General features: G+C 41.2%; 2 protein-coding genes across 3 annotated transcripts; both read right to left on the bottom strand.

Moving 5' to 3' along the window:
- Positions 1-1,972: 1,972 nt before the first annotated feature.
- Positions 1,973-19,646, bottom strand: SRGN (serglycin). Of its 2 annotated transcripts, none has more exons than XM_080642589.1 (4): positions 18,769-19,646; positions 18,474-18,681; positions 8,600-8,747; positions 1,973-6,202 (listed from the first exon to the last, which is right to left on the bottom strand). In XM_080642589.1, the coding sequence occupies exons 2-4, from the start codon at positions 18,583-18,585 to the stop codon at positions 5,965-5,967; spliced, it is 498 nt and encodes a 165-aa protein (XP_080498715.1). In that variant the 5' UTR covers positions 18,586-18,681; positions 18,769-19,646; the 3' UTR covers positions 1,973-5,964. The 2 variants fall into 2 exon arrangements, with proteins under 2 accessions (XP_080498715.1, XP_080498716.1); XM_080642590.1 differs by having other exon boundaries at positions 19,537-19,618.
- A 3,822-nt stretch (positions 19,647-23,468) lies between these two features.
- On the bottom strand, positions 23,469-23,945 carry LOC308233916 (nuclear transport factor 2-like; the record flags this gene model as incomplete). The annotated part of the gene is made up of 1 exon (XM_080640907.1): positions 23,469-23,945. The coding sequence occupies one exon, from the start codon at positions 23,943-23,945 to the stop codon at positions 23,565-23,567; it is 381 nt and encodes a 126-aa protein (XP_080497033.1). The 3' UTR covers positions 23,469-23,564.
- Positions 23,946-25,771: the final 1,826 nt, after the last annotated feature.

The following is a 25,771-nucleotide window of genomic DNA, read 5'->3' as shown; positions in this document are numbered from 1 at the left end:
CTGTCCTGGTGCTGGGCTAGGGGACTTCAGGCTGGAGCCGGGGGACCTCAGGCCATGCCCCTCACCAGGTGGGGCTTGACAGGGGACTTCAGGCCATGTCCCCCACCCCAGCACCAGGCTGGGGGACCTCAGGCCACACCCCCCACCCTAGCACTGAGCCAGGGGACCTGAGGCTGTGCCCCCCTGCCTGGCGGGGATTGACAGGGGACCTCAAGGTGCACCCCCAGTGCTGGGTCGGGGGAACTCAGGCTGCACCCCGCACCCAGGGGGGACCTGAGGCTGCACCCACCTGCCGATGGGGCTTGACAGGGGATCTGAGGCTGATCCCCCCTCCTGGTGCCGGGCCGGGGGACCTGAGGCTGCGGGCCTTGACAGGGTACCTCAGGCCATGCCCCCCACCCAGCGGGGCTTGACAGGGGATCTCAGGCCATCTCCCACACCTGGCGGTGCTTGATGGGGGACCTCAAGGCCCGCCCCACAACCCCGGTCTGGGCTGAGGGACCTCAGGCCACAACCCCCGTCCTGGCGCCAGGCCAGGGGACCTGAGGCTACGTTCCCTGCCTGGCGGGGTTTGACAAGGGTGGGACTAGCCAGGTCTGGATCTATCCCAATGAGGAGGGTGGGGCAGCCGGGTCTGGGTCTCACGCGATTTTGAGGCACATGTGGGTGGGCAGGGACTTGACTCTGGGTCCCATGGTGTGCCCCCGACTCTGACAGGAGGAAGGTTTTCATATACATTTTACTAATTTTCTTTCATCTCTGACACTTCTATTATAGAGAAAGGGCAAATAGCAATATTAAATTATTTCCTCTAATTAATTCCCTTTTAATGTGTACAAATTTCGTGCACCAGGCCACTAGTTAGTAAATAAGACCAGCGATTTTCAACCTTTTTCACTATGTGGCACACATAAACTAAAACTCCGTGGCATACCAAAAATGTATTTTTTGCCAATCTGACAAAAGTAGGTATAATTTTTATTGATTCACATAAAAATAAATAATAGTAATTACCTATTCTTTTTGCTCCAAAGGACTTTTTAAAAAATCATATATGAGGATTTCTGGTACCAAGAATTAATCAATTAGATGTAACCTCATCATGTGACGTGACCGATAAGATGTGATTCTATTATGTGAACTACTAGAAGCCCGGTGCCCGCATTCATGCACTGGTGGGGTCCCTCAACCTGGCCTGCACCCTCTCACAATCCGGGACCACTCAGGGGATGTCGGACTGCCAGGCCAAAACCAGCAATCCGACACCCCTGAGGGATGTAGTAGTGTGTGAAGCGGCAGGCTGCCGGGGACAACAGCGCTGCGCCACTCCCGCTCATCCCAGCCCCACTGCACCTGCCACTGCCGACACTGGGTAGCGCTACCACAGAGGCGGGAAAGGCTCGCTCCGCCACTCGCCAGTTGTGAGCCCTGCAACTGGCACCCATTGGTCAGCTGAGCAGCACTCCACTGTGGGAGCGCACTGACCACCAGGGGCAGCTCCTGCATTGAGCATCTGCCCCCTGGTGGTCAGTGCACGTCATAGTGACCAGTCAAATGGTCGACAGGTTGAATGGTCGACCGGTTGCTTAGGGTTTTACATATATAGATATATTTATGATCAAGACAGGGCATTCACACCAGATGGCTATTACGTTGTGCCATTTTTTTATTTTACAATCTAAGGAGAAAGAGGTCAGTGCCCCTGACTAGTTGGGTATTGCATGCTTTAAAAAAATCTTGAGGCACACCAGTTGAAAATCACTGAATAAGACTATGGTCAAAGCACATTTAATAAGCCAGATTGAATCTGCATGGGGTGCAGTGATTTCTAAAAACTATTTAAAAGTTGTATTAGGTATTAGCATATTATTCATAACTATAATTATACTGGTAATGTTGTCATTTAAACTGAGAGAAAAAAGAGTAAAAACAATGCAAATCTTCATGAAATAAGACATTATCAATGAAAAAGGAAGATGATTTATTTTTACTTAGAAGATTTGCCTATTACCTTGACAGCTATTCTAGTTTCTACCCACTCTAAGTCTGGGGGCTTAAATTTAAACACATCAACGAGAATAAATAAAAGTAGCAGCAGCAAAGACATACTGGGGAAGCTAAGTATAAATAAGAGCTGGCAAAGAAGATTACGCCACAGGCCAATTTGTACTAAGTATTTATTCTACTGATCAAAACCCAATAACTGTGCTAATGTAATAGATGCAAGGAGCCACAGAACTGCTGAGTGAGTTCTCCATCTATCTACTTACCTATTTAAGCTGGAAGTTAAAGCTAGATTGTGAGAAGTACATCGTCTTGCCAGCCAAGGACTGTGGCATCTCTACATTTGCCCTTTGCAAAATAAGAGGTTGTGGAAAATGTGACTAACAAGTGTTTACTTTCACACAAAAAAGTACCAGGTTCAGGTTAAAAAGTATTAGGTGAGAATATAATTTGAGCCTCTATCTATCAGGAAATAGGAGAAAATTGGCCATCCATCCAAATTCATGAAGACTAAAATGTCAGATTAATAATTGTGACAGTGTCAAGGAGCAACTATTTGCTGTCTTCCCTACCAGAGTTGACAGCCAAAGTTAAGGAAAAATAATCAAATACAAATATGCTCCCTCAAAAAAATGAAAATTGAATTTAAAGCATGTAAACAAGTAGAAAAATACTTTTTTCTCTTAACCTTCCAGACCAGATAGAATACATCCTGCTTACCATCTTCATCCAGTGCTGCTGTAATCATGATAAATGTTCTTTACTTAATGCTTTATCTCACTGTTCCCCTTTTTATTGAGGTATAATTTACATAAGTAAAGATAAAATTTACGTCTTACAAATGTACAAATCTTAAGTTTTCATTTTGATCAGTTTTGACAAATGCATAAATTCGTTTAAGCCATACCTTTATCAAGATGTACAATGTTGCCAGGCTGCTGTGGCTCAGTGGTTGAGCATTGATCCCCAGTAGGGGGCCTGTGGGAGGCATTCTCTCTCATCATTGATGTTTCTATTTCCCTCTCTCTTCCTCTCATAAATATGTTTTCTATTGGTTTCAGAGAGGAAGGGAAAGAGAGATAGAAACATCAATGATGAGAGAGATCTTCCTTTCGACAGTGCTGGCCTACCACCTACCTGAAGCTATGGCAATTAGAACTACTAGTTGTTTAAATTTGTGATAGTCCACTATCATCCTCTAGGAGTCGCCTGATTTTTGCGAGACCTGGACTAGTGAATTACATGGAGACATATTGGGGACCAGCATCCTTGCATTTCTTAGATTTTTAAAGGTACTGCTAATCTCTGACATTCCCCCTAGGATGAACTGTTTATTTATGGTGGATGGGTAGTCGGCTAGCTTTACCAGTTTTCACTTGGTCTTCCTCATTACAATAGCTCCTATCACACAGGTCAAGAAAGCAATGTGGAAGTTGTGCTAACTACCAGGTATGTCCACTCTAATTATATTACGGAGACTGGAAAAATTACCATTGTGATTGGCATCTGAAGTGGAGAGCAGCTTAATGGGGCTGAGCCCTTAACCTGTGAAATCTGATGCTATCTCTGGGTAGATAGTTCAGAATTGAGTTAAACTGGAACATCCAGTTGGTGTTTGGAGAATTGCTGGTGGGTGTGGGGAACCCCCCACCCTCTTTAACACACGTTGGAATTTGATGCGGAACTCTTAACCATTATCTTACCTCTAGAGACACCCAATCCAGTAAGCTTTCCTGGATTTCATTCTAATTTTGTTGTTTATTATGATAATTGCCCCACTGGCTTCTAATGGCTGAGGACTACCACCTGGCCTCTATTATTTTGGGAGCTTATCATTCCATTGCTTTTAGAGAATCCAGTTCTGTAACATCTCTACCATCAATCCATCCTTCACAGGAGAGCTACCACTGATAGCTCAGAGATGCTGTCTCTCTCACCAGCATACTCTTCATTGCTTTGGCCTTCCTGAAGAACAGTCATCTGGTGGGTTTTCAAGGTTTACACCGTCTGTTCATTCTAGCATGCTCACTTCCTTAAACCTTTTGACTCCCTTCTTCTGCTGTCTGCCGAGACAGTTCTAGCATTTCTACTTTGCTTAAAAGGGATGTTTCTCTTTCCAAACTTCTAAGAGCTGTTCTAGCAGCATGTCAACACCTTCTCCTGGGTATTAAAACCTGTATCCCAAAAGTATACTTCAATATTGGTGTAACCATGCAGAAACTTTATTTCTTTAATACTACCTTTTCTCCTTTCTTTCCTTTTGATTCAAACTGGCCTCATTCAACACCTTCATTCAACTCACCAGCTTCCTTCTTCCTCGCACATCCACTCCCTTAATCATTAAGCCCCCGAGACAAAGAGGCCTAGGTTGGCGTCAAATAATTGTAGGAACAAAGCCTCAGGTCTACTGACCACAGAGACAGAGTTTCAATCAAACTAAAGATAACATCTAGACCTCAATTGTGTTTCAGCCCCAGACCCAGAAAAGTGGTGAAACCAGATGAAGCGATGCCATGGCTGACATTGGACCCAAATCAACTACCTCCTACCCTAGTGCTGACCAATCAGTAGAGACCACTACCTTGATCTCCCTTGGTTACCTTGATTAACCCATCCCCTAGAAGCCAGGTCTTTGACATTAGTTCATCTGTGACTCCAGATGTGGGCCACTTCCTCAACCAGTCACTGGGTACAGGCTGCCCTGGGAAGAAGGTGTAGCCTTGGACAAGGTGGCTCTTTTCAGCAGAGATTAAGTCCTCAGTTCTCAAGAGGAGATCTGGACGATGCAGAACAGGATCCATGACAATGATGACAACAGGCTCCACCGAACCAGGAGGAACAGAAATGGGAATGGCCTCCAAAAAACAGGAAGTGCTCGGATAAGAAGAACCCTCTTGGTGTAGTATGATAGTTTTCTTCATCTACTACTTCAGTGGTCGGCAAACTCATTAGTCAACAGAGCCAAATATCAACAGTACAACAACTGAAATTTCTTTTGAGAGCCAAATTTTTTAAACTTAAACTTCTTCTAACGCCACTTCTTCAAAATAGACTCGTCCAGGCCGTGGTATTTTGTGGAAGAGCCACACTAAAGGGGCCAAAGAGCCGCAGTTTGCCAACCACGGTACTACTTAATAGGACTTGATTCTAGTAACATAGTTTGCTCTCACTGTAAAAAAATTTTACATTTTGTTAATTAGACTTCTATTTTGTTAATAAAATATCTGAGCAAGAATAATTATTATCCTGAATTTAGGACAAGAGATCCCAGACAGCTTAACCCTTTGATTATACTTCTGCTTTAATAGAACAACATTGGAAAATACACAGGTATCCAGGAAAAAAGGTAAAGCAGTATGAGGTATGGAGAGCACAACTGTGCTTTACTTTGGGTCTTAAGTTTATAACTGAAACAGCAATCATGCTTCTAAACAAACCATGTCCAGTAGCTCTGCAAACACATCCAATGGTAATACTAGGGCAGTACCCTTTACACTGTAAAACATGTCAAATACCCACTCTTTAAATTCACTGTGTTTCATCTGTTTGTTGTTGTGTTCACTTAAAAAAGGGCATATCTATAATTCACGATCAAAGTCAGGTTCCTGAAGACTTAGGTATGAAATATTGCCTGTCAATTTGCTTTTCAAACTCCTTTTTAAAAAGAAAAACAGTATAATTTATTCTGTAAAGCAATTTTATAGACATGAGGAATCTATTTAATTCATAGAAATATTGATTGAATACTGATATAAAGAAAGTGCAAATATTTTCTAAGACAATAGTATAGATAAAGGAGGCTTTAATAATTCATGAGAAAAAAGTTGATGAGACTTAAACTTCTTTTTCAGATGTTTTAAAATTTCTATAAAACTTTTTGTCCCCAAATTAATCATTTAACTGTGGTACACAAAATATACTGAATGCATTGGCTGGTATCAAGGTGGGAAACCCTCTCTTTTATATAATAAAATTCTCTTCTGGTCCATCTTGACCCAAGTCCTGATCATCTGCAGGCACAGGCTTAAAGTTGTAATAAAAAGCATCATTTGTATCTACTGATTGGTATTCACTCTCCATTCCAGTTAGGAAGCCATCTCCAGAGCCACTTCCAGATCCTGAGCCAGAGCCAGAGCCTGATCCAGAATAGTCCTCAGAAAGAGGGAAGACATCATTCAAGTTCTGGAATCTCGTCATTCTGAAGTAAGACAGAAAAATGAAAAAACCACAGTAAAGTTGGAGACATAAGGAGGATAATTGTAATACATTTTTAATGTAAGAAAATAAATGCAGCCACCCAGTTAATTATTCAAATTAAAAGTTAAAATTCCCCATATTCAATGCTTTAAAACAAAAAATAGGTCAGACCTTTTCACATGTTTGCCTACACTTGTTTTACGTAATTCATTGCACTTATCTATTCCACATCTATCCATTGCAAACTCATATAAACAACGCTAATTTTCTTATTACTAGCATAAGAGTCCTATACTTGAAATACTGCTTAAGGGATCGTTTATTAAAAATAAAAAGACCTTTTTATTCATTTTCTTCCACTAAAGAAAGGATAAACAAGACAGCCTAGATGGCATTTTTCCCTAGTTTAAAATTCCTACAAAACTTCTAATAATTCACAGTGCTTTGACAAAACCCACTCGTAAGAGTGAGAAGAAAAGTTACTGGCTGTGGAGAGGGAAAATCATTGAAATTTGAGGAGAGAAGAAATGGTGTAAAATAAGTGTTTTGAAGAATTTGGGTTATTCCTCTAATATTTTAGATTTAAATAAATCACTATTAAAACCTAAGACCTAAAATAATGGAGGATCCTGTAATATCAGTTCAAGGTTAGTGCTGTGGACTTAAAGCAAAAGCAGAAGGGCTCCTTCCTCCATCTTCCTGTGATGCCTTACGGGGTGCATGACTGTCGTGGCTTATGCTCCCAAGAGGCGACAGCCAGGTTCTTGTTAGGCCATGCTCCAAAGTCATCATCTGGTTTCTAACTGTGATAATGAAGGATGGTTACACTGGGGAATTTGAAATTATTGATGACCACAGAGCTGGGAAAATTGTTTTGAACCTCACAGGCAGGTTGGACAAGTGTGGAGTCATCAGACCCAGATTTGATGTGCAAACAAAGGTCTAGAAAACTGGCAGAACAACCTACTTCTGTCCCGTCACTTTGGTTTCATTGTACTGACAACCTCAGTGGGCATAAAACCATGAAGGAGCAAGACAAAATCACACAGGAGGGGAAATCCTGGGATTCTTTTTCTAGGCACGTAATACATACATGTAAATAAAAGGCCTCAAGGGACAAAAACACACAAGTAAAAGCACAGGACAGGACTGCAGAGCTTCATTCTGAGGGTGGCGATGATGTCATCTCCTACACAGTGAGGGCAGTGATAAAGAGGGTCGCCAGGATCCCCCACGTCATTATGGACTTAGCTGGTTTGGGCATGATGATTTACCTGGTTTTGAGGAGAGTGATTTTTTAGGTTTAGCTCTGAGGACTAATACTTTTATGAAAATCCTTTTAATAATTCATTTTTGCTGTATGTTAGATAACTTTGATATTCATTGAAATAACGGATTCTAATGGAATTCAATTTTTTGTTACTTATGAGTTCCTACTGAATCTTTTTTGCAAGTTTAAAGCAGGTTTTACTTGATCAAAAAGAGGTTTGGTTTCCTTTTTTATTATTGAGTTGAGAGAGAGAGAGAGAGAGAGGCATTGATTTGTTGTTCTACTTATCTATGCATTTATTGGTTGCTTCTTATATGTGCCCTGACCAGGGATCAAACCTGCAACCTTGGCATACTGGGACGACACTCTAACCAACTGAGCTAGCCAGACAAGGCCGTGGTTTTCTTTTGTAGGTCATGTCTATTTATTCTTCCTTTCCTTGTCTTCTTCTTGCTAAAAATCACCACTATCTAATTCCAGAACATTTTTATGAACCCTTGAGAATCCTATACCTATTAGCCACTCTTTATTCCTCCCTTCCCTCCAGCCCCTGGCAACCACTAATCTATTTTCTGCCTCTATGTATTTATCTATTCTGGACATTTCCTATAAACAGAATCATATAATATGTGGCTTTTTGTGTCTGGTTTCTTTCACTTTGCATAATGTTTTCAGGATTCATCCATGATGTAGCATATGTCAGTACTTCATCCCTTCTTATGATTAAATAATATTAGACTTTAGGGATATATCACATTTTGTTTATCTATGAGGTTGATGGACTTTTATTAGATTTTAGAATCTATTGTGCTCTATTTACATAAATAAAATAATGTTCAATCATTTTCAATACTTGTTGGTGAAAAATATTCCCACCAATAATTTTCACAAATTTTTTTACTCAATTTTTGTCTCTGCCCAAATAAAAAGACTTTGCAAAAGAATACCTGAACCACGTGTTCTTGCACTTCTCATCTACTAGCAAATACATTTTACCATGTACTGTGCAGTGAAAACCAAACCCCCAAAGCAAAAGCCTGAAGAAAAACACTCTAGACGACCCTCCCACCTCCATGCCAAGATCTCAAGAGAGGTTGGTGAAAGTAAAAGTAGAGCAAGACCACTTACAAAAAGGGGTCAGTCCTTGGCGGGAGGATTCTGTTGGATTCGCCTGGAAGTAGGTCGAACAGTGGTCCCTTTTCATCAATGCAGTTTGCAGAAGTGCTGTCGGGATTACAGCGGACCCTCTGGTACCTGGCTCTCCGCACAGGTAAACCTGCCCAAGCAAGCAACCCACATGGTTAATAAGTATCTCGTACACAGCTTCTAATCTATCCTCTGTCACTAAGAAATGTTTAATTAAATAGATTCTAAATCTGGTAGCAGGTAAGGTGTGGACAGATTTTATGACCATAAATATGACAGGAGCACACACTGGGTACCAGCCTTTTACATGTATACCGTTTGTCCTTCTCACAACACCCTTACAAAGTAGCCAAAGTTGAAGGTTAAAATAGGCCTTGGTGACCAGCTGCCAGGAGTGAAGTCGGAGCTCTGCTGCTGCTGGGCTGTGAAACCTTCTCTTCCCTGAACCCTCACTGCAAAATGAAGATACTAACAGTGTCTCTTTTTCATAAGCTGCTCTCAAAAATTAGATGAGAAATGCATGTAAAGACAGACCTTAACATAGTGCCAGGCACACAATAAACTCCTGCTAATATTAACTAGCATTATGTTTGTACTATTATCTTCATTTTACACAAAGGAAAACTGAGGCCATACAGGTGCTGCCTGTCTCTTCTTACAGAGATGAGTCCAATCATGTTCACAAAGGTTAGGAATCTATTGTATGTACCGGACATATTACAGAGTCCTATTTCTTTAGGGCCATAGAGCACTCTTAGGAATGCAAGCAGTTAAAAACGTGGCCTCTTTTTTTGCCCTTCGATCCAGGGGTGGGCAAACTTTTTGACTCGAGGGCCACAATGGGTTCTTAAACTGGACTGGAGGGCCGGAACAAAAGCATGGATGGAGTGTTTGTGTGAACTAATATAAATTCAAAGTAAAGGAGCGGAGGGGAGAGCAAGAGAACCGGATAGAACAGCCGGATCCGGCCCGCGGGCTGTAGTTTGCCCACGGCTGAACAAGGCTACTCCTCACAGAGGAACAGGCAGGCTGGACTATCCTAGTCTGTCATAGCTTCCTTTGAGTTTAATTTCTATGAAAATGTTACGAGATTATATAGGAGATCTCTAATTAATTCATGAAATAAATTCTTCATTCCTCCATTTAGCAAGGATGGAGGCCCAGTGGTGAGAAATACTTGACCCTTCAAAAGGTTCATCTCCTCCCCACTCCAAGCACACACTTTATTCACATAGATGCAACTAATAATCACCTAGCAAGACTGGGCATGCCTAAATTTTTTTTTACATATACAATTCTTGAAAAGCAGGAAAGGTGGTTTTAAAGCCCAGCACATTGTTGTCCTGTACAGATCATAACAACAACTACTTAAGGAAAAAAAAAGGTATAGTGCTATGGACAATCGCTGCAGCATTTTTTGCAATAGCAAAAGATGGGATGCCCTGGCCGGTGTAGCTCAGTTGCTTGGGTATCGTCCTGTGCACTGAAAGGTTGCTGGTTCAATTCCCAGTCAGGGTACATGCCCAGGCTGTGGGCTCCATCCCCAGGGTGGGGCATGCAGGGACAGCCAATCAATGATTCCCTCTCATTATTGATGTTTCTCTCTCTCTCTCTCTCTCTCTCTCTCTCTCTCTCTCTCTCTCTTCCTCTCTGGAATCAATAAAAATATATATTTTTAAAAAGAATGAAGCAGTTCTCTAGTTCTCTGGGTACTTAAATACAATAATCTCCAAGTAAAAAAAGGGGGAGGGGGAGACACTGTGCACTGTGTGTTACCACTTAGGTGTGTTTGTGTTTTTAAGAATATATTTACATATAGGCTTACGTTCATGGAACACCTCTGAAAAGACACACCACAAACTGATTGCTTTTGTGGAGAAAATTGGTGGCTGAAAGACTGTGGAAGGAAGGACACTGGCTTTTCACTGCGTCTCCTTGTGAACCTTTAGATTTTTGAGCCACGTGGGTATGTGTTGTTTTCAAAATTAATTTTTAAGAGCTTCATTAAGGTGGGAATGACATAAGTAAGCTGTACATATTTAAAGTGTACAATTTAATGTGTTTTTTTTTTTTTTTTTTTAGAGGAAGGGAGAAGGATAGAGAGCTAGAAACATCGATGAGAAACATCGATCAGCTGCCTCCTGCACACCCCCCACTGGGGATGTGCCCGCAACCAAGGTACATGCCCTTGACCGGAATCGAACCCGGGACCCTTCAGTCCGCAGGCCGACGCTCTGTCCACTGAGCCAAACCGGTTTCGGCACAATTTAATGTTTTGATATATGTATGCTCCCATGAAACCATCACTACAGTCAAGAGTATGAATATATCTAACATACCCCAAAGTTTTCTTGGCCCTTTCTAATCCTGCCCCTCTTCCTCCCTCCTTCTGATTCCCTCTCACCACCCCACTACCATTAATCTGCTTTCTGTCATTATAGATTAGTCTGTATTTTCTAGAATTTTCTATAAATGGACTCACACAGCCACTTGTCAAAAGATCTCCTGACTTTGTTTTAACTCAGGGACTAGTCAACAAGGGTCTCTAGCTTTCATAGTACACTCTCTTAGAAATGGAGTCTACCTGAATATTTCTTACATCTAGACTGCTTTTGTTGCAATTCTTAAAAATAGCATTTATCTTGAAAAAGGAATATGTGTTCATAATAGAAAACTTTGAAAAAATGTAGCAAGCATGCCCTGGCTGGTTTGGCTCAGTGGATAGAGCCTCAGCCTCGAAATGAAAGATCCCAAGTTCGATTCCATATAAGGGCACATGCCTAGGTTGCGGGCTCACTCCCCTCTACTGGGGGTCGTGCAGGAGGCAGCCGATCAATGATTCTCTCTCATTATTGATGTTTCTATCTCTCTCTCTCCCTCTCCCTTCCTCTCTGAAATCAATTTTTAAAAAAAGTAGCAAACAAAAGAAAGGGAAATTACTGCTAATCTCATTTCCCAATGCCCCAGAGAACGTGGATTTTGGAGTTCTGCTTTTCTTCCTCCTGGATATCTGTGTTCCTAGGAGCATATGCACAAGTTGTGTCCCATTCTCTTCTGACAGCACTATCAGAGGTTGAAAAGTGGAGCCTCTTCTGAGGTCACGTTCCCCTTACATCTCGATAGGATGGCCAAGAACTTTGTTCCCAAAAGACTGCAGAACCACTGAACGCTTTCAAAACATCCTCTTCATCATTATGTCCCTTTTTCTCATGACAATTGTCTCTGTCCTCAACTTTTTTCTAGCTAGTATTTCTGATTCATTTTATAAATACAACACTGCCAAGTTATTATATCATTAAGATATATATGATACATATTTACATGTATCAATAGGGAAATAGAGGAATAGGTAAAATACAAAAGATACATGAAATTGTCCACCTTAGTATTATTCAAAATAGGAAAATATAATCAAAACAATAGAAAATGCTCAAATAAATTCTTTGGCATTCATATGAAAGAATGTTAACCAAGTGGTAAAAAAGTAGTTAGTTAGGGAAAAGACTATGTAACATCCTAGGAAAACCTCTATTTTAAAATGAGGGGAAAAGCAGAATGCCACTGTGATGCATAATAGTTGTTTATATACATAACGGTTAAGGAAACCACAGAAACAGATATGGGGGGAGATGGGAGAAAATACACAAAAATAACTAGTGGTAGACTCTGGTGATTTTTTTCCTCATTTAATTTTCTAAATTGCTGTAATAAACAATATTTCTTTAAAATTATAAACAAAAGACTCTAATGTAGAAAAAAAACTATTCTTTTCTTTTTTTCTTTCTTTCCCTTCCTTCCTCCCTCCTTTCCTTCTGAAATGCTAGTCTATCACAATCTTTCCCATGGTTCATAAATACAATGTCTGGTCTGGGACAGCTAATCATTTAAAATGGGTTGGAGGGAAGAAGGGGACATATGTAATACTTTCAACAATAAAGATTTTTAAATAAATAAATACATAAATAAATAAATAAGTAAATAAATAAATAAATAAATAAATATAGTTAGCTCTGTCACTGCCTGGAGGCTGGGGGTCACGTAGCAAGACGACATCACAATGTCTGCCCTTTACCAGCTGTGTGACCTTGATCTACTTAACCTCCCTATGCCTCAATTGCCTCATCCATAAAATGGGAAAAGTAGTAGATCTAATAATGAGATGTAAATATTAAGTGTTTAGGATAGCACATGGTCAGAGCTCTTTAAGTTCTAGTTTCTCTGCTTAGGAGAACAACAATGACCGAGCTCTGATAGAGAATAGCTTGTATAGAGACCAGAATTTAAATTACTGTTCTACCATTTAATGCCTCTCTGATTCTCAATTTCTCATCTTTCAAGTGTGAATAGTGCCCCAAAGAGTTCCTGTTTAAGTAAGACAAATGTATGTGAAAATATCTATCACAAGCCTTTGCATATGGTAGGTAGTTAATACATTTTCACCCTTTCTTTCTCCTCTGGTTCTTTCCTGAAGCAGCCTAAATTTGGAATCTAATTATGTACTACTTAGAAGCCTAAGCTTGTAGGTGGGATAAAAAAAAAAAAAAAAAAAAAAAAAAATCCAACATCTTCTCCAGCAGAGGGTGCTGTCTTCACACCCTATGTTGTCAGACCGGTGATTTTCAACCACTGTAGCAGCAGGCACGCTGGTGTGCAGCAACATTTTTTTTTTTTTTAACTTTTACTTTACTTTATTTTATTCTTTTATTTTTTTTACTTTTTTATTGATTTGAGAGAGAAAGAGAGGAAGGGAGAGAGAGAGAGAAACATCAATCTGTTCTTTTACTCACTCATTCATTCACTGGTTATCTCCTGCATGTGCCCCTACTTGGGGATCAAACCCGAAACCTTGGTGCATCTTTGGTGCATCTAGTTGATGCTCCAACCAACGGAGCTACCAGGCCAGGGCCAAGAATTCTTTAAACATGCAATACCTGACTATTTAGTCAGGGACACTGACCACTTTTCCCTTAGATTGTCATATTTAAAAATGACAACCGCCAACACAACAATAGCTGTCCAGTGTGAATGAATCAAAATTATACCCATTTTTGGTCAGATTAGCAAAAAATAGAATATATGTTTTTTGTGTGCCATAGAATTTCAGTGATTAGTTTTGTATGCCAAGAGATGAAAAAGGTTGAAATCGCTGGCCTAGACAAACGCTGTCCAATAGTTACAGAAGACAAAACCACCTATGAATTTTCAATGTTATAGCAGCCATATTTTATTTATTATTTTTTTAATCCTTACCCAAGGATACCTCCTCTATTGACTTTTAGAGAGAGTAGGAGGAATGGAGGAAGGAGGGAGAGGGAGGGAGAGAGAGAGAGAGAGAGAGAGAGAGAGAGAGAGAAACCTCAACATGAGAGAGACACCTTGATTGTTTGCCTCCTGAATGGTCCCCGACCTGAGGCAGGGATGAACCTGCAACTGAGGTACAGCAGCCATATTTTAAAGAGTAAAAAGAAATAAGTGAAATTCACTTAAATACAGTTTATTTAAGCCAACATATTCAAATATTATTACTTAACGTAATACAAAAGTTACTGATTTTTTTTATACTAAGACTTCAAATCTGGTGTGTATTTTGCACTGAAAGCAGGTCTCAGTTTGGACTCGCCACATTGAACACATTTCAAGAAGCCCCAAGTGGCTAGTGGTCACCATTTTGGACAGAGCAGGTCTAGTCAGTATCCTCTACATGTGGCTGATGCATTGAATATCAAGCCAAAGAAATATTTGCATAGATAGGAAGTTAAACAGAAAAGTAAAACTGACACTTTATGAGGAAGAATCCAGGTGATTGACGACAGCTTTTTACTGGTATAACAAATACGTGCAACTTTGGTAAACTAGTAAAAAAAAATATCTAAAATACAAAATTTTCCCCAAAGTTCAGAATCTCAGCTTTTAAAATTTATAAAGGGGGTTTCTTTTTTGGGGGGGGATGACAAAATGTTCTAAAACTGACTATGGTGATTATTGCCTGTATCTGTGAATACATTAAAAACCATGAAACTGTACACTTTAAACAGGTGAATTGTATGTATGTGAACTTGATCTCAATAAAGCTGTTTAAAAATTTTATAAAGAAATCAAAGGTAGCAGTCACCCCCTCCCCGCCCCACACACACACACTCCAAAGCTGATCTGATTTGGGACTGATGTCTTTAAAATAAGGAACGTGGTTACAGACCGTAGTTCCTGACATGTCTATTCAAAGGAGTTGGCAGGATGTGAAAATTCGACAGATTCAGCCCCTAATGTTGTAGGAGTATCTTGACTCTCTCTTACTTGAGAGAAATATTTTATGATTACCATATTTTAAAAAATAAAGGGAAGTATGCTCTTGTACTGAAATATTATCTTCCTAAAAGGCCCCACTTACTGGATCTGCTGGTTGATTTTGTCATGGATTCCAGGGAGAAGAATGATTTTTATTTAGAATCCCTTTCCTTCTCTCTCTCTCTCTCTCTCTCTCTCTCTCTCTCTCTCTCTCTCTCTCTCTTTCTCTCTCTCTCTCTCTCTCTCTCACTAGTCCTGCTTTACCAAAAATACTTTCTATAAATGAACATTACCAGAGCAAATAGCTTGCTGCAGTAACCTGTCCTTTTATACTGTAGTACCAATTTCCCCCCAACATCATCACAATTTACTAATCCTCTTCTTAATGGGGACTTGCTGCAGCAGGTGTGATAGAGAAACTTAAGCAGAAACTGCCACGGGAGGAAGGAGAAAAGACCATTTTGATTCACTGTTTGGCAGCACTCAAACAGACCTCACTATCTAAGTTGAAGTCGCTTCCTACTGACCAGTCAACTCTACAATATGGAGAGGAGACTCCACCCTTGAATGGTTTGACAAGCTATAGAAGTATCAAATTTACTTTCCATTTCTCCCTCTCTGTCCCTCAACTCAGCGGTGAACTTTAAAAGCAAGGGCTATAGTCAAAGCAAGATTTTTTATTTTAAATAAAGAAAATCTCTAACACACCAAGAAGATAGCCAAGTTGCAGTAGAAAGTTAGCTGACCTTAAAATTGGACGAGCAGTTCTGCTATTAATTAGTTCTAAGGGGCCTTGAGCAAGTCTCATAAATTATTTGCAAAAGGTTGATGTAAAGAGCAATTGAGATGATGAGTGTAAGATCCAGTTTTCCCCTCTTTAAATTGGTGTTAGTTCCTCCTCACAGGGACTGTGAAGATCATTTACCAGAGATGGATGGGAAAACCCATTACAATCAAACAGCAGCACACATGAATGGAATCAATATCTTTACTCTGATCTAGGAGACAGTGTGGAGTGGACACGTGGTCTGGCCCTGACCTCCTTGGCCATACCTGCTCATGGATTTTCCAGTTTCTCTCTTTATGGGCATCTTTGAAGAAGAGAGGCAATAAGAGAGCTTAGGATTCACAGGCCTCATCAATAACCCCCTGGAGCTCAACATTAAAATGTGTGGGAGACCCTGGAGAGCCGTCTGTGGTCTCCAGGGTCTCCCACACATTGCCAAACTTCCATTGCTTTGACTCTGTAGACAGTTGTACACCATGTCTTTACTTGGGTATGACTTATAGTAACTGATATGGGCTGAATTATGTCTCTCTTCCCAACCCCCCCCCCCCCAATTCATCTGTTGAAGTCCTAACTCTCAGGACCTCAGAATGGGGCTGTCTTTGGAGATAGGGCCTTAAAAGGGGGTAATTAAAGAAAAATGAGGTCATATGGATGATCCCTAATCCAATATGGCTTGTGTCCTTAAAAGAAGAGGAGATTGGAACACAGACATATACAAAGGACCATATAAAGGTACAGATAGAAGACAGCCAGCTAGAAGCCAATGAGAGAGGCTGCAAAATTAAGTCAACCCTGCCGGCACCTTGATCTTGGACTTCCGGCCTCCAGAGCTGTGGGGAAATAAATTTCTGTTGTTTAAACCACCAGTCTGTGGTGCTTTGTTCTGGCAGCCCTCGCACACTAATACAGTAACCTAAGATGTTTTGAATATGTTCAGTAAGAGCAGGCCAAAAGGCTAGTTAATTTGATCAGTTCAGTCAAACCAATGGGTTAAGGGGGGAAAGGATGCTATCGAATCATATCTGGCATCATGTGGCTCACTCACCATGTCACCATGGGTGGGCATCTACTTCTCTCTTTTTTTTTTCTTTAAATGTATTTTATTGATTTTTTTACAGAGAGGAAGGGAGAGGGATAGAGAGTTAGAAACATCAATGAGAGAGAAACATCGATCAGCTGCCTCTCGCACACCTCCCACTGGGGATGTGCCCGCAAACAAGGTACATGCCCTTGACCGGAATCGAACCTGGGACCCTTCAGTCTGCAGGCTGACGCTCTATCCACTGAGCCAAACCGGTTAGGGCTATTTCTCTTCTTATTCAGAAGTGAGCACAAACCTTTCATTCCAACTTCTCCTTTGGAAAAACCCTAGTTTTTCAATTCATTCATTTTCTCTCTTTTGGTTTCTTTTCCAACAAAGAGCTAAACCTACCAGGTGATGACATAAATGCTAGTACTTTATACAATCCCATAATGGTTTCTTTCTTTCTTCACTTCTTTTTGATGAATACCTACTACATGGAACATTTTTGTTTTAATTCTAGTTAACCTGGTGAACCTTGGTGGGGAACATGCCATTTCTGGGAAATTTTGAAGATGTAAAGACGTCTGTAGCTCTGGCCAGGGAAAAACCCAGCACCACTGATCACTACAGTCGGTGCAACAAACATGGACCTTTCTGCTCTGGATCTTGCAAGAACACATGGACTTATGCATCAAGCTAAAGATATTCCCTAAAAGGCCCAAGTCAAAGCCTGTTCCCTACAACTAACAATGTTTAACACTTAAAAAAAATCTATAGATCAGTGGGAAAGCTTCAGCAACATTGCTTGCTTTTGTTCTCAATAATTGCATAACAAGAAAAAATGATTTTATAAATTTCCAATACATAATTAATGTATCTGAGATCAGCTATACGACTTCCTTTTCATCAGAAGTAAAAACAAGATGCAAAGAAACAAATCCGGGACATGTGTGTCACCATGACTCAATATTTCCTTTACAGTTTAGGGGAACTTAATGTTTTTCTACTATAAATTCTACCATGACCTTCTGCCTTATTTAGACAGGATCCCTTATTTACCAAAGGAGCAGCTATTGTATATTTCTTACAAACATGTTTGTTTTCTTAGTGATTCAAGGTTTTACCTTATTTCAGTCTTACTAAACAACCATAAATGACAGAGAAACCTAACAAGAAATTTTCAGGTGTGATGTTTCTCTGACCAACAGCACAAATACTAAAATTCCTGAGTCTCTCTTTAAAATCTAAGAGGGTTTTCAGGAACTATGCCTATCCATAATTGAATTTTCGCTAAGAACCAAGTTTAAAAAGATGAAAAATACACGCAGTCAAATTTACTCTGATTAAAAACTAGCACTTCTCAGCGTTACAATAATGATGACACCACTGGAATAGACGTGGACATGCAGGGGTGGGTAGAGACTCCAAAACACCCAACAGTGCCACCTCCTCCATGCAACAGGTTGTCATTCCTTTCTGAGCTTTAAAAAATCCATAAACCACACATTTTCATCCAAAAATAAAATAGTGCATTTCAGTCATTGTAAAGAGTTTACAAGTCTGAGAGTTTAATTTTTCTTGGTATCAAACTTAACCAAACGCACACTAAGAAGTTCAGTCACCAAAAATCCTCTTCCTTTGCCTACTTTCCCACAATATAATGCATCCTGTACTTTAAAGTGAATATAATGATGTGTGGACCCTGGGGCTTACACAGAAGATTGCAGGAGAATGAAGGAGAGAGTCCTGGGGCTTACCGTGAACTGAAGAGTCCAAAATCAGGACGAGGGCGAGAGCCAGGACCAGCCGACTGCATGGGAGAAGCACCTGCATCGTGACCAGCCTTCCAAAGCTCTGCCGCTTGCACATCAACCCCAGAGTTAGGAAATGCAGAAGGTGCTCTCTGTCCCTTTTAGAAAGGGTTCTAAAACCGCAGACCCTGCCCAGAGTTCACGTCATAATTTCCTGAACAAATAGAAAGAGATCCACATCAAAAAACCAGAAAGATTGAGAAAAAAAAAAAAAAAAAGGCAGCCAAATAACTATTCATACCCATTATGAAACAGCATTTCTCTCCCAGGTCTGGGTTTTCAAAAGCTCTGCTGTTTGCCATTGCCTGTTAGAAATTTTTTTCCATTAAACCAGTAGAATCAGCATTGAGTAGAGTTTGTTTTTCTCTTTCTTCAAGTAACAATTTAACACAAAATTGCTAGCATTGAGTCCAGTGTACTGTTGATGAGATAAGGAGCTAGGTACAGCTTTTCTTTTTTTTAAATCACTGAGCACCTTCCACATAAAATATTCTTAATTTTCTTTTTCTTCAGGAGTAGCATAACTCACTGAGCCCAGCTCAGGAAGTGAAACTTCAAAGCTGAGTTCTCAACTACAAGAAAATGTTGTCAGATTTCAGATAACTGGTTCCTTCTTCTTGGACTCAGTTTCTCCCGTTGGATCACAGATTCTCCCTCTTCCTCAAGAATAGAGTATTTTCTGTTATAAAGAACTGGGTGCAACAAAAATGCTTTTGCATTCCTCTGCTCCTTCACACTGAGTATTTCTTACGATTGGATGGCATTTACATTTTCACCTTTTCTCCTGGTGATATTTTTCAGCTTGAGTTTTGGATCGTCTGGCCTTGAGTAAGCTGAAAATCTGAAACAAGGAGAGGTTGTCCCCTTAGCGGGCTACTTACTGGGGCTCAGGAAACACACAGTCCACTGGCCCTGTAAATGAAGCAACAGCGTTTTCCCAGGTTCCAGACTGAGGAACACGAGGTACAGGCTCCACATTGAAGTCACACAATAAACAAGAGCCACATGCCTTTTCCTTACTTCCATCCGAGGTTCAGCCACACTCCCTTTCAACACGTCTGCCACGTGCCATTTCATCTTCGCTCTGGCCTGGCCTTTGACAGGAGGGAGGGGTTTCCCTTCCCTGGGCTTTGGCTTCCTGCAGATCCCTTTACCGTTTCCTGCTAAGGACAGGCCTCAGAGTCTAATCGCTGAGTGGTGTGTGCAAGTCCACAAGGGTTACAAAGAAGGCACATTCTGATCCTCCTCAGAACCAGCTGGAAGGCACTCTTCTGAGTACAGTAACCAACCCCAAACTCCCAAACCCAGTGAATTCCCCTCTGTGGAATATTGGTTTCAGCTTGAAATACCAGACCTCATCTTTGGTCCCTTTTAATCCTACCCCCCAGTTTAAACCCTGGCACCAAAACCATAATCCCCGTCAACAGCTTCAATGAATTCCCTGCCAAATGTCAGAGCTGATTAGAGCTTGTGCTTTAAAATGGCAATTCTGGAGGCTTTTTCCATTTGGGTACTTCTTTTTCTTCTTTTTTGGGTCGTGGTGATTTTTTTTTTATTTTGTATTTTTAATTTGCAGCAGTTGTTAGCATTCTTCTACCAGTACGCTGACAACCAGTGGTTTCTTTTTTCAAATAGCCTTCCTCCAGTTTCATTTCCCTGGCTCTCTTCAAGCCGTGGAGGAGCAGGACAGATGCTGGCAACAGCCAGAAACCTGGGTCAGAGCTTGTCCCCCTCACAGGGTCCTCGTTCTGACGAGGGCGTGTGAAACCCACGGGAGGAAACCGACGAAAGCTATGGCACACACTGTGAGGGTCCCAGTGGCAGTGTTCCGCTGTGCTGGGTACCTTCTTCTCACCCAAAGTTTCCTCCATTAACCTAGCTTCCCCTAAACCTCAGCCTCTATAATTCGCATGTTTTCCATAATTTCAAGACAAATTCTACTTCTGACTTGATCCTTCATTTACCAGGCAACCTTAAGTGCACCCACCCAATTTCACACTCCATTGATTTGCCTATAAAATGGGTATCTTTATGTCTTTACAATCACCCTGCAACAGGACACCAATCAGTTCCTTGCATAAGAGACAAACTTATACCCCTCTCCCCCCAAGCAATGTAAACATCACTTTTCTGTAGCTATTGGCTTCAGAGTGGCCTTTTTAAGAGGAGGGTCTGTTTGGAACACTTGAACCTTCCCAGCATCACAACTCAACAGAACACTTGATAAGATGAATTGACGTTGTCAGAATTGAGGTTGTGAGATACTGATGGCCACACAAAATGGCTCTAAGGAACGCCTCAAGGCTCATTTCCTTCTTAAAGCTCCAAGTTAAAGATTCTGCCACTCAGCAGCCTCTGGGAAATGAAGACTGGGAGGGTCTTGACTCTGAACTGGGCACTGCACCAAAACAACAAACAGCAAACAGATCCTGTACCAAATCCATATGTCTCTGGAAGGGACCTTAGAGATCGTCTTAATTCAAGTCCAGAAAGGTATGTGACTTGCTGCTGGTCACACAGCTGGTGAGTGGCAAAACCAGGTCTAGAACTCATTTCCTAATTCAAAGCCCAGTGACACACGAACACTGATGAGAAAAAGAGACTAAGATTTATAAATCATCAGAATCCTTCCTTCAGTCGTTTTACTTTTGTAGGGGTACATACCAATGTATTTCTATTTGAAATGATAAAATAGCTGGGATTTGCTTCTAAATAATTTATTTTGAGGAAGGGGGGATAAGGGAGATATAAAAGTGGATAGATAATTGCTGAGGCTGAGTGATGGGTAGATGGAGATTCATAATATTAGTCTCCCTACTTTAATATATGTTTGAGAATTTCCATAGTAAAATCAACCTTTTAAAAGGGTATCTTTGCCCAGCCGGTGTGGCTCAGTGTTGAGTATTGACCTAAGAACCAAGAGGTCACGGTTTGATTCTGAATCAGGTCACATGCCCAGTCCATCCCCAGTAGGTGCCATGAAGGAGGCAGCCGGTCAATGCTGTTTCTTTCTCTCTCTCTCTCTCTCTCTCTCTCTCTCTCTCTCTCTCTCTCACATCAATAAAGAAAGAAAGAAAAAAGGCTGACCATATTTACCAATTAAATTACTACACTTTAGTTATTTCTTATTTTTTGTCAAACTCTAGGCTCTTTTTCTGGGTCTTGGTCACAAACATGAAAATGAACAGAACTGCTTAGTAAAATGCTATTTAGAAGCTTAACCATTTGGTCACAATTATTCCCATTTCTCATGGGAAATCTTAACTTTTTTTTTTTTTAATACATTTTTTATTGATTTTTTACAGAGAGGAAGGAAGAAGGATAGATAGTCAGAAACATCGATGAGAGAGAAACATCGATCAGCTGCCTCTTGCACACCTCCTACTGGAGATGTGCCCGCAACCAAGTTACATGCCCTTGACCGGAATCGAACCCGGGACCTTTCAGTCCGCAGGCTGACGCTCTATCCACTGAGCCAAACCGGTTTCGGCGGGAAATCTTAACTTTTAACCCCACCTCCCGACCGCCAAAGAATTAAAGGAACTGCCCATCCTCCATCTAAAAAGATAGTATCTACTGCTGGTATCAGTCACTCTTCTGATTTAGATAATATGTTCTATATTTGATGACCTTTATTTGATGACGTTCCTAAATGGATCAATCTTCTAGATTAGTTTAGCATGTTTCTGTACATTCCCCCAAGGCAATGAATGAATGAATGAATTCTGTATTGAACACTTCTATTTTGTTGCATGTACTAGTCTTATCTTCACACCTAGGTTATTCTAGAGAGTTTTGATTGGTATAGAATAAAATGGGCTCAAATAACTGTTGATTACCGAAAAGTTAACAGTGGTTTTTCTAGACATTAAGATGACATGTTCTTCTTTCATCTTTTCCAGACTATGTCAAATTTACAAACAAAAGTATATATATTAGTAAACAAGAAAAAACAACTCAATAAAATATTGATTGTTGACAAAAATTTAACTTAAAAAAACACTATTACTGGAGAGTATTCTTTGAATAACCTCCATTTGGAAACAATAAGACTAAAGGAGTTGGGTCAGAGTTCAGCGTTTTCCTCAAGGAAATGTAGCTGGCAAATAGACTGAGGAAAAAGTAGTAGTAAGGAATACTGAAGGGGAAAAATGTGTGGGTTAAGTAGATACTCCAGTCTTATTACAAATTAAATAAGAATAGAATTTCTTTTCACATTTTAGAGTATCCACGAGGTGCTAATACTACTAGCACATGGGTGTAAAAGAAGTTCTTTTCACTCTTCCCAAGAACTTGGAAATAGGAGAGTGAGACCCCCCTTCAAACAAACTCATAATAATGAATTGGAGGAAAGGTATGCAAATTCACCCTAAAACAACAGATTGAGAAGAGGGAGAGATAAAGTGAGGAACTTTGTCTTCAAAATCAAGCCAGCCTTCTCCAAGGCACATCCTACTCTAAAGACCAAACTGAAATCTCCCTGAATAGGATCGAGGGCATTTTCCCAGAAGGAAGGGGGTGGCCTCTCCTTCTTCGGGGCTGCTGGGAATAGATAAGCATGACAAGTCTGAAAATTCCTACTTTAACGGGCATCTCGTAGCTTTTATTTATTTATTTTATTTTTTTTTAAGAAAATTTTTGTGGTTTTATTGTATCATGAGGCATTGAAACATCTGAACAAATCAATATCTGGATGGTGAGGCAGCTGCTTTCTCCTTCACTTCTTTGGGTTACTAGAGCAACTTGTCAGTAGATTAAAAACAAAACAAAACAAAACACACGAAAAAAAAACAACCTTTTGCATTACTTAAGTCTTTCCAAGGCATGCGCTGGTACAACACAAACTTCTCCTGTCAGATGTAACTAGTCTAGCGTCCAAACATCATGCACAATACGTAGGTAGCAGCAGCGCACTGTGCCCGCTCCCACCTCGGTCCTGCTCATTTGTGTATGATATTTGGAGCATCTGGAGGAGTGTGAATAGTATCTGGAAGAGGAGGGAGGAGGAAACAGCATGAGTGCCTGGCTGGGAGGAGGTCAGCCGAAGTTGTGCAGGGCAAGCCTGAACATGTCATTGGTGCAAACCCAAGCATCATTGATGTTCTTCAACAGGAACATCTGGTGGAACCCCATGATGGGGTCTTCATCGGCCTTAAGCTGGCCCACAACCATGCTGAGGATGCAGCTATCTGGCGTGGGCTGGTGGTCCTGTGCCGTGATGCTGTGCTGGATTTTCTGGAACGGAAGGCTAGACAATTTCTCCACAATGGCAGCTTTCCCCTGGAATTGCTGTCCTTCCCACGTAAGGCATGATGCGTCAATGTAAATTGCGCCTAGTTGGGTTCTGTCATCAAATAACTGGTAGTAATGTTGAATGAAGCTGGATCCAATCTGCTCCCACATTGGCTTGTCTCCCATTCTGGAGCGTCACCCAGCCTCGTTGAAACCCGAGGGGCTGGCACGATGGCGGCGGCGGCGGTGGCAACCCAGCACGGTCCTCTCGTAGCTTTTAGATTTGGATTTATTCACCTGGAAAAATAAGGACCCACGTGCCCAGAATGTTGGTGTCTGCTCTTACCCTCAGAGCTGCTGCCTTTAGTTAATGAAGTTCCCATTAGAGCTGTGACTTGTGCTGAAAGGGCTCACGAAAGGCCAGACCCTGTAGAAGCAGCTCTGCAGGGCTTTCCCAGCACTACAGGCCTTTTTCTTTTTTTTAAATATATATATATATATTTTTTTCTTTTTTTATTGATTTTACAGAGAGGAAGGAAGAGGGATAAAGAATTAGAAACATTGATGAGAGCCGAAACCGGTTTGGTTCAGTGGATAGAGCGTCAGCCTGCAGACTGAAAGGTCCCAGGTTCGATTCCGGTCAAGGGCATGTACATTGGTTGCAGGCACATCCCCAGTGGGAGGTGTGCAGGAGGCAGCTGATCGATGTTTCTCTCTCATCGATGTTTCTAGCTCTCTATCCCCTCTCCCCTCCTCTCTGTAAAATATCAATAAAATATATTTGAAAAAAAAAAAAAACAACATTGATGAGAGAGAACATTGATCAGCTGCCTCCTGCACGACCCCCATGGGATTGAGCCCACAACCAAGGTACATGTCCTTGGCCAGAATCCAACCCTGGACCCCTCAGTTGGCAGGCCGACGTTCCACCCACTGAGCCAAACTGGTTAGGGCTTTTTTTTTTAAGCCTCACCCAAGGGTATGTTTATTGATTTTTTTTTTTTTTAGAGAGAGGGGAAGGGAGAGGGAGGGAAGGAGGGGAAGAGAGAAAGAGAGAGACATCCTTGTGAGAGAGAAACATCAATTGGTTGCCTCCCGTAAGCGGCCTGACTAGGCATCAAACTGGTAACCCAAGTATGTGCCCTGACCAGGAATGGAACCCACGACCTTTCTGTGTACGGATGATGCTCTGACCAACTGAGCCACACCAGCCAGGGCCCACTACTGGCTTTCAAACACTGTGACTTCAAGAAGATTCCAAATAGAACCCCAAAAGGCATTCTGCTTCCCATCCTAATCTCTCTCTCAACTACATTAGTCACAGTGAGTACTCAACGAAGTTATTACCCCAACATTTGCAGCTTAATAGAGGATGGTGCCCTGACCAGTTTGGCTCAGTGGATAGAGCGTCAGCCTGCAGACTCAAGGGTCCCGGGTTCGATTCCGGTCAAGGACATGTACCTTGGTTGCGGGCACATCCCCAGTGGGAGGTGTGCAGGAGGCAGCTGATCGATGTTTCTCTCTCATCGATGTTTCTAACTCTCTATCCCCTCTCCCTTCCTCTCTGTAAAATATCAATAAAATATATTTTTTAAAAAAATAGAGGATGGTAATCATTAATAAAGTGGTTTCAGAATTTGATCCTCAAGACAAGTGGAGATGGAGGATGGGGTTGGTGGGGAGGGAGGAAAAGACCGTTAGGGGCAAGCAAGCATTTACTCAATAGATCTCCGTTCAAAACCACACTCGGAGTTGTAGGGCTTGCATCAAGATGCTCCTTGTTCCGTGCGACCAGAAGACCCCCACCTCAGAGGCCTTTCTGCTTATCATAGTAGTGACTGGGAGAGAGTCAGGGCCCAGCCTGACTCGCTCACCCAGGCTAAGAGCCATCCTCCCGTCATTTATAACTGCACTGTCCACATGTGGCTATTGCACTTGAAATGACATTAGTGTTAATTAAAATGTACTGCATGTGTAATATATATATTGGATTTCAAAGCTGTAGTAAGGGA

This window comes from Plecotus auritus (genome assembly GCF_963455305.1).
Source record: "Plecotus auritus genome assembly, chromosome: 9".
NCBI lineage: Eukaryota > Metazoa > Chordata > Mammalia > Chiroptera > Vespertilionidae > Plecotus > Plecotus auritus.
Note: the sequence above shows the minus strand (reverse complement) of the source record. Positions and strands in the feature narration are given on the sequence as shown.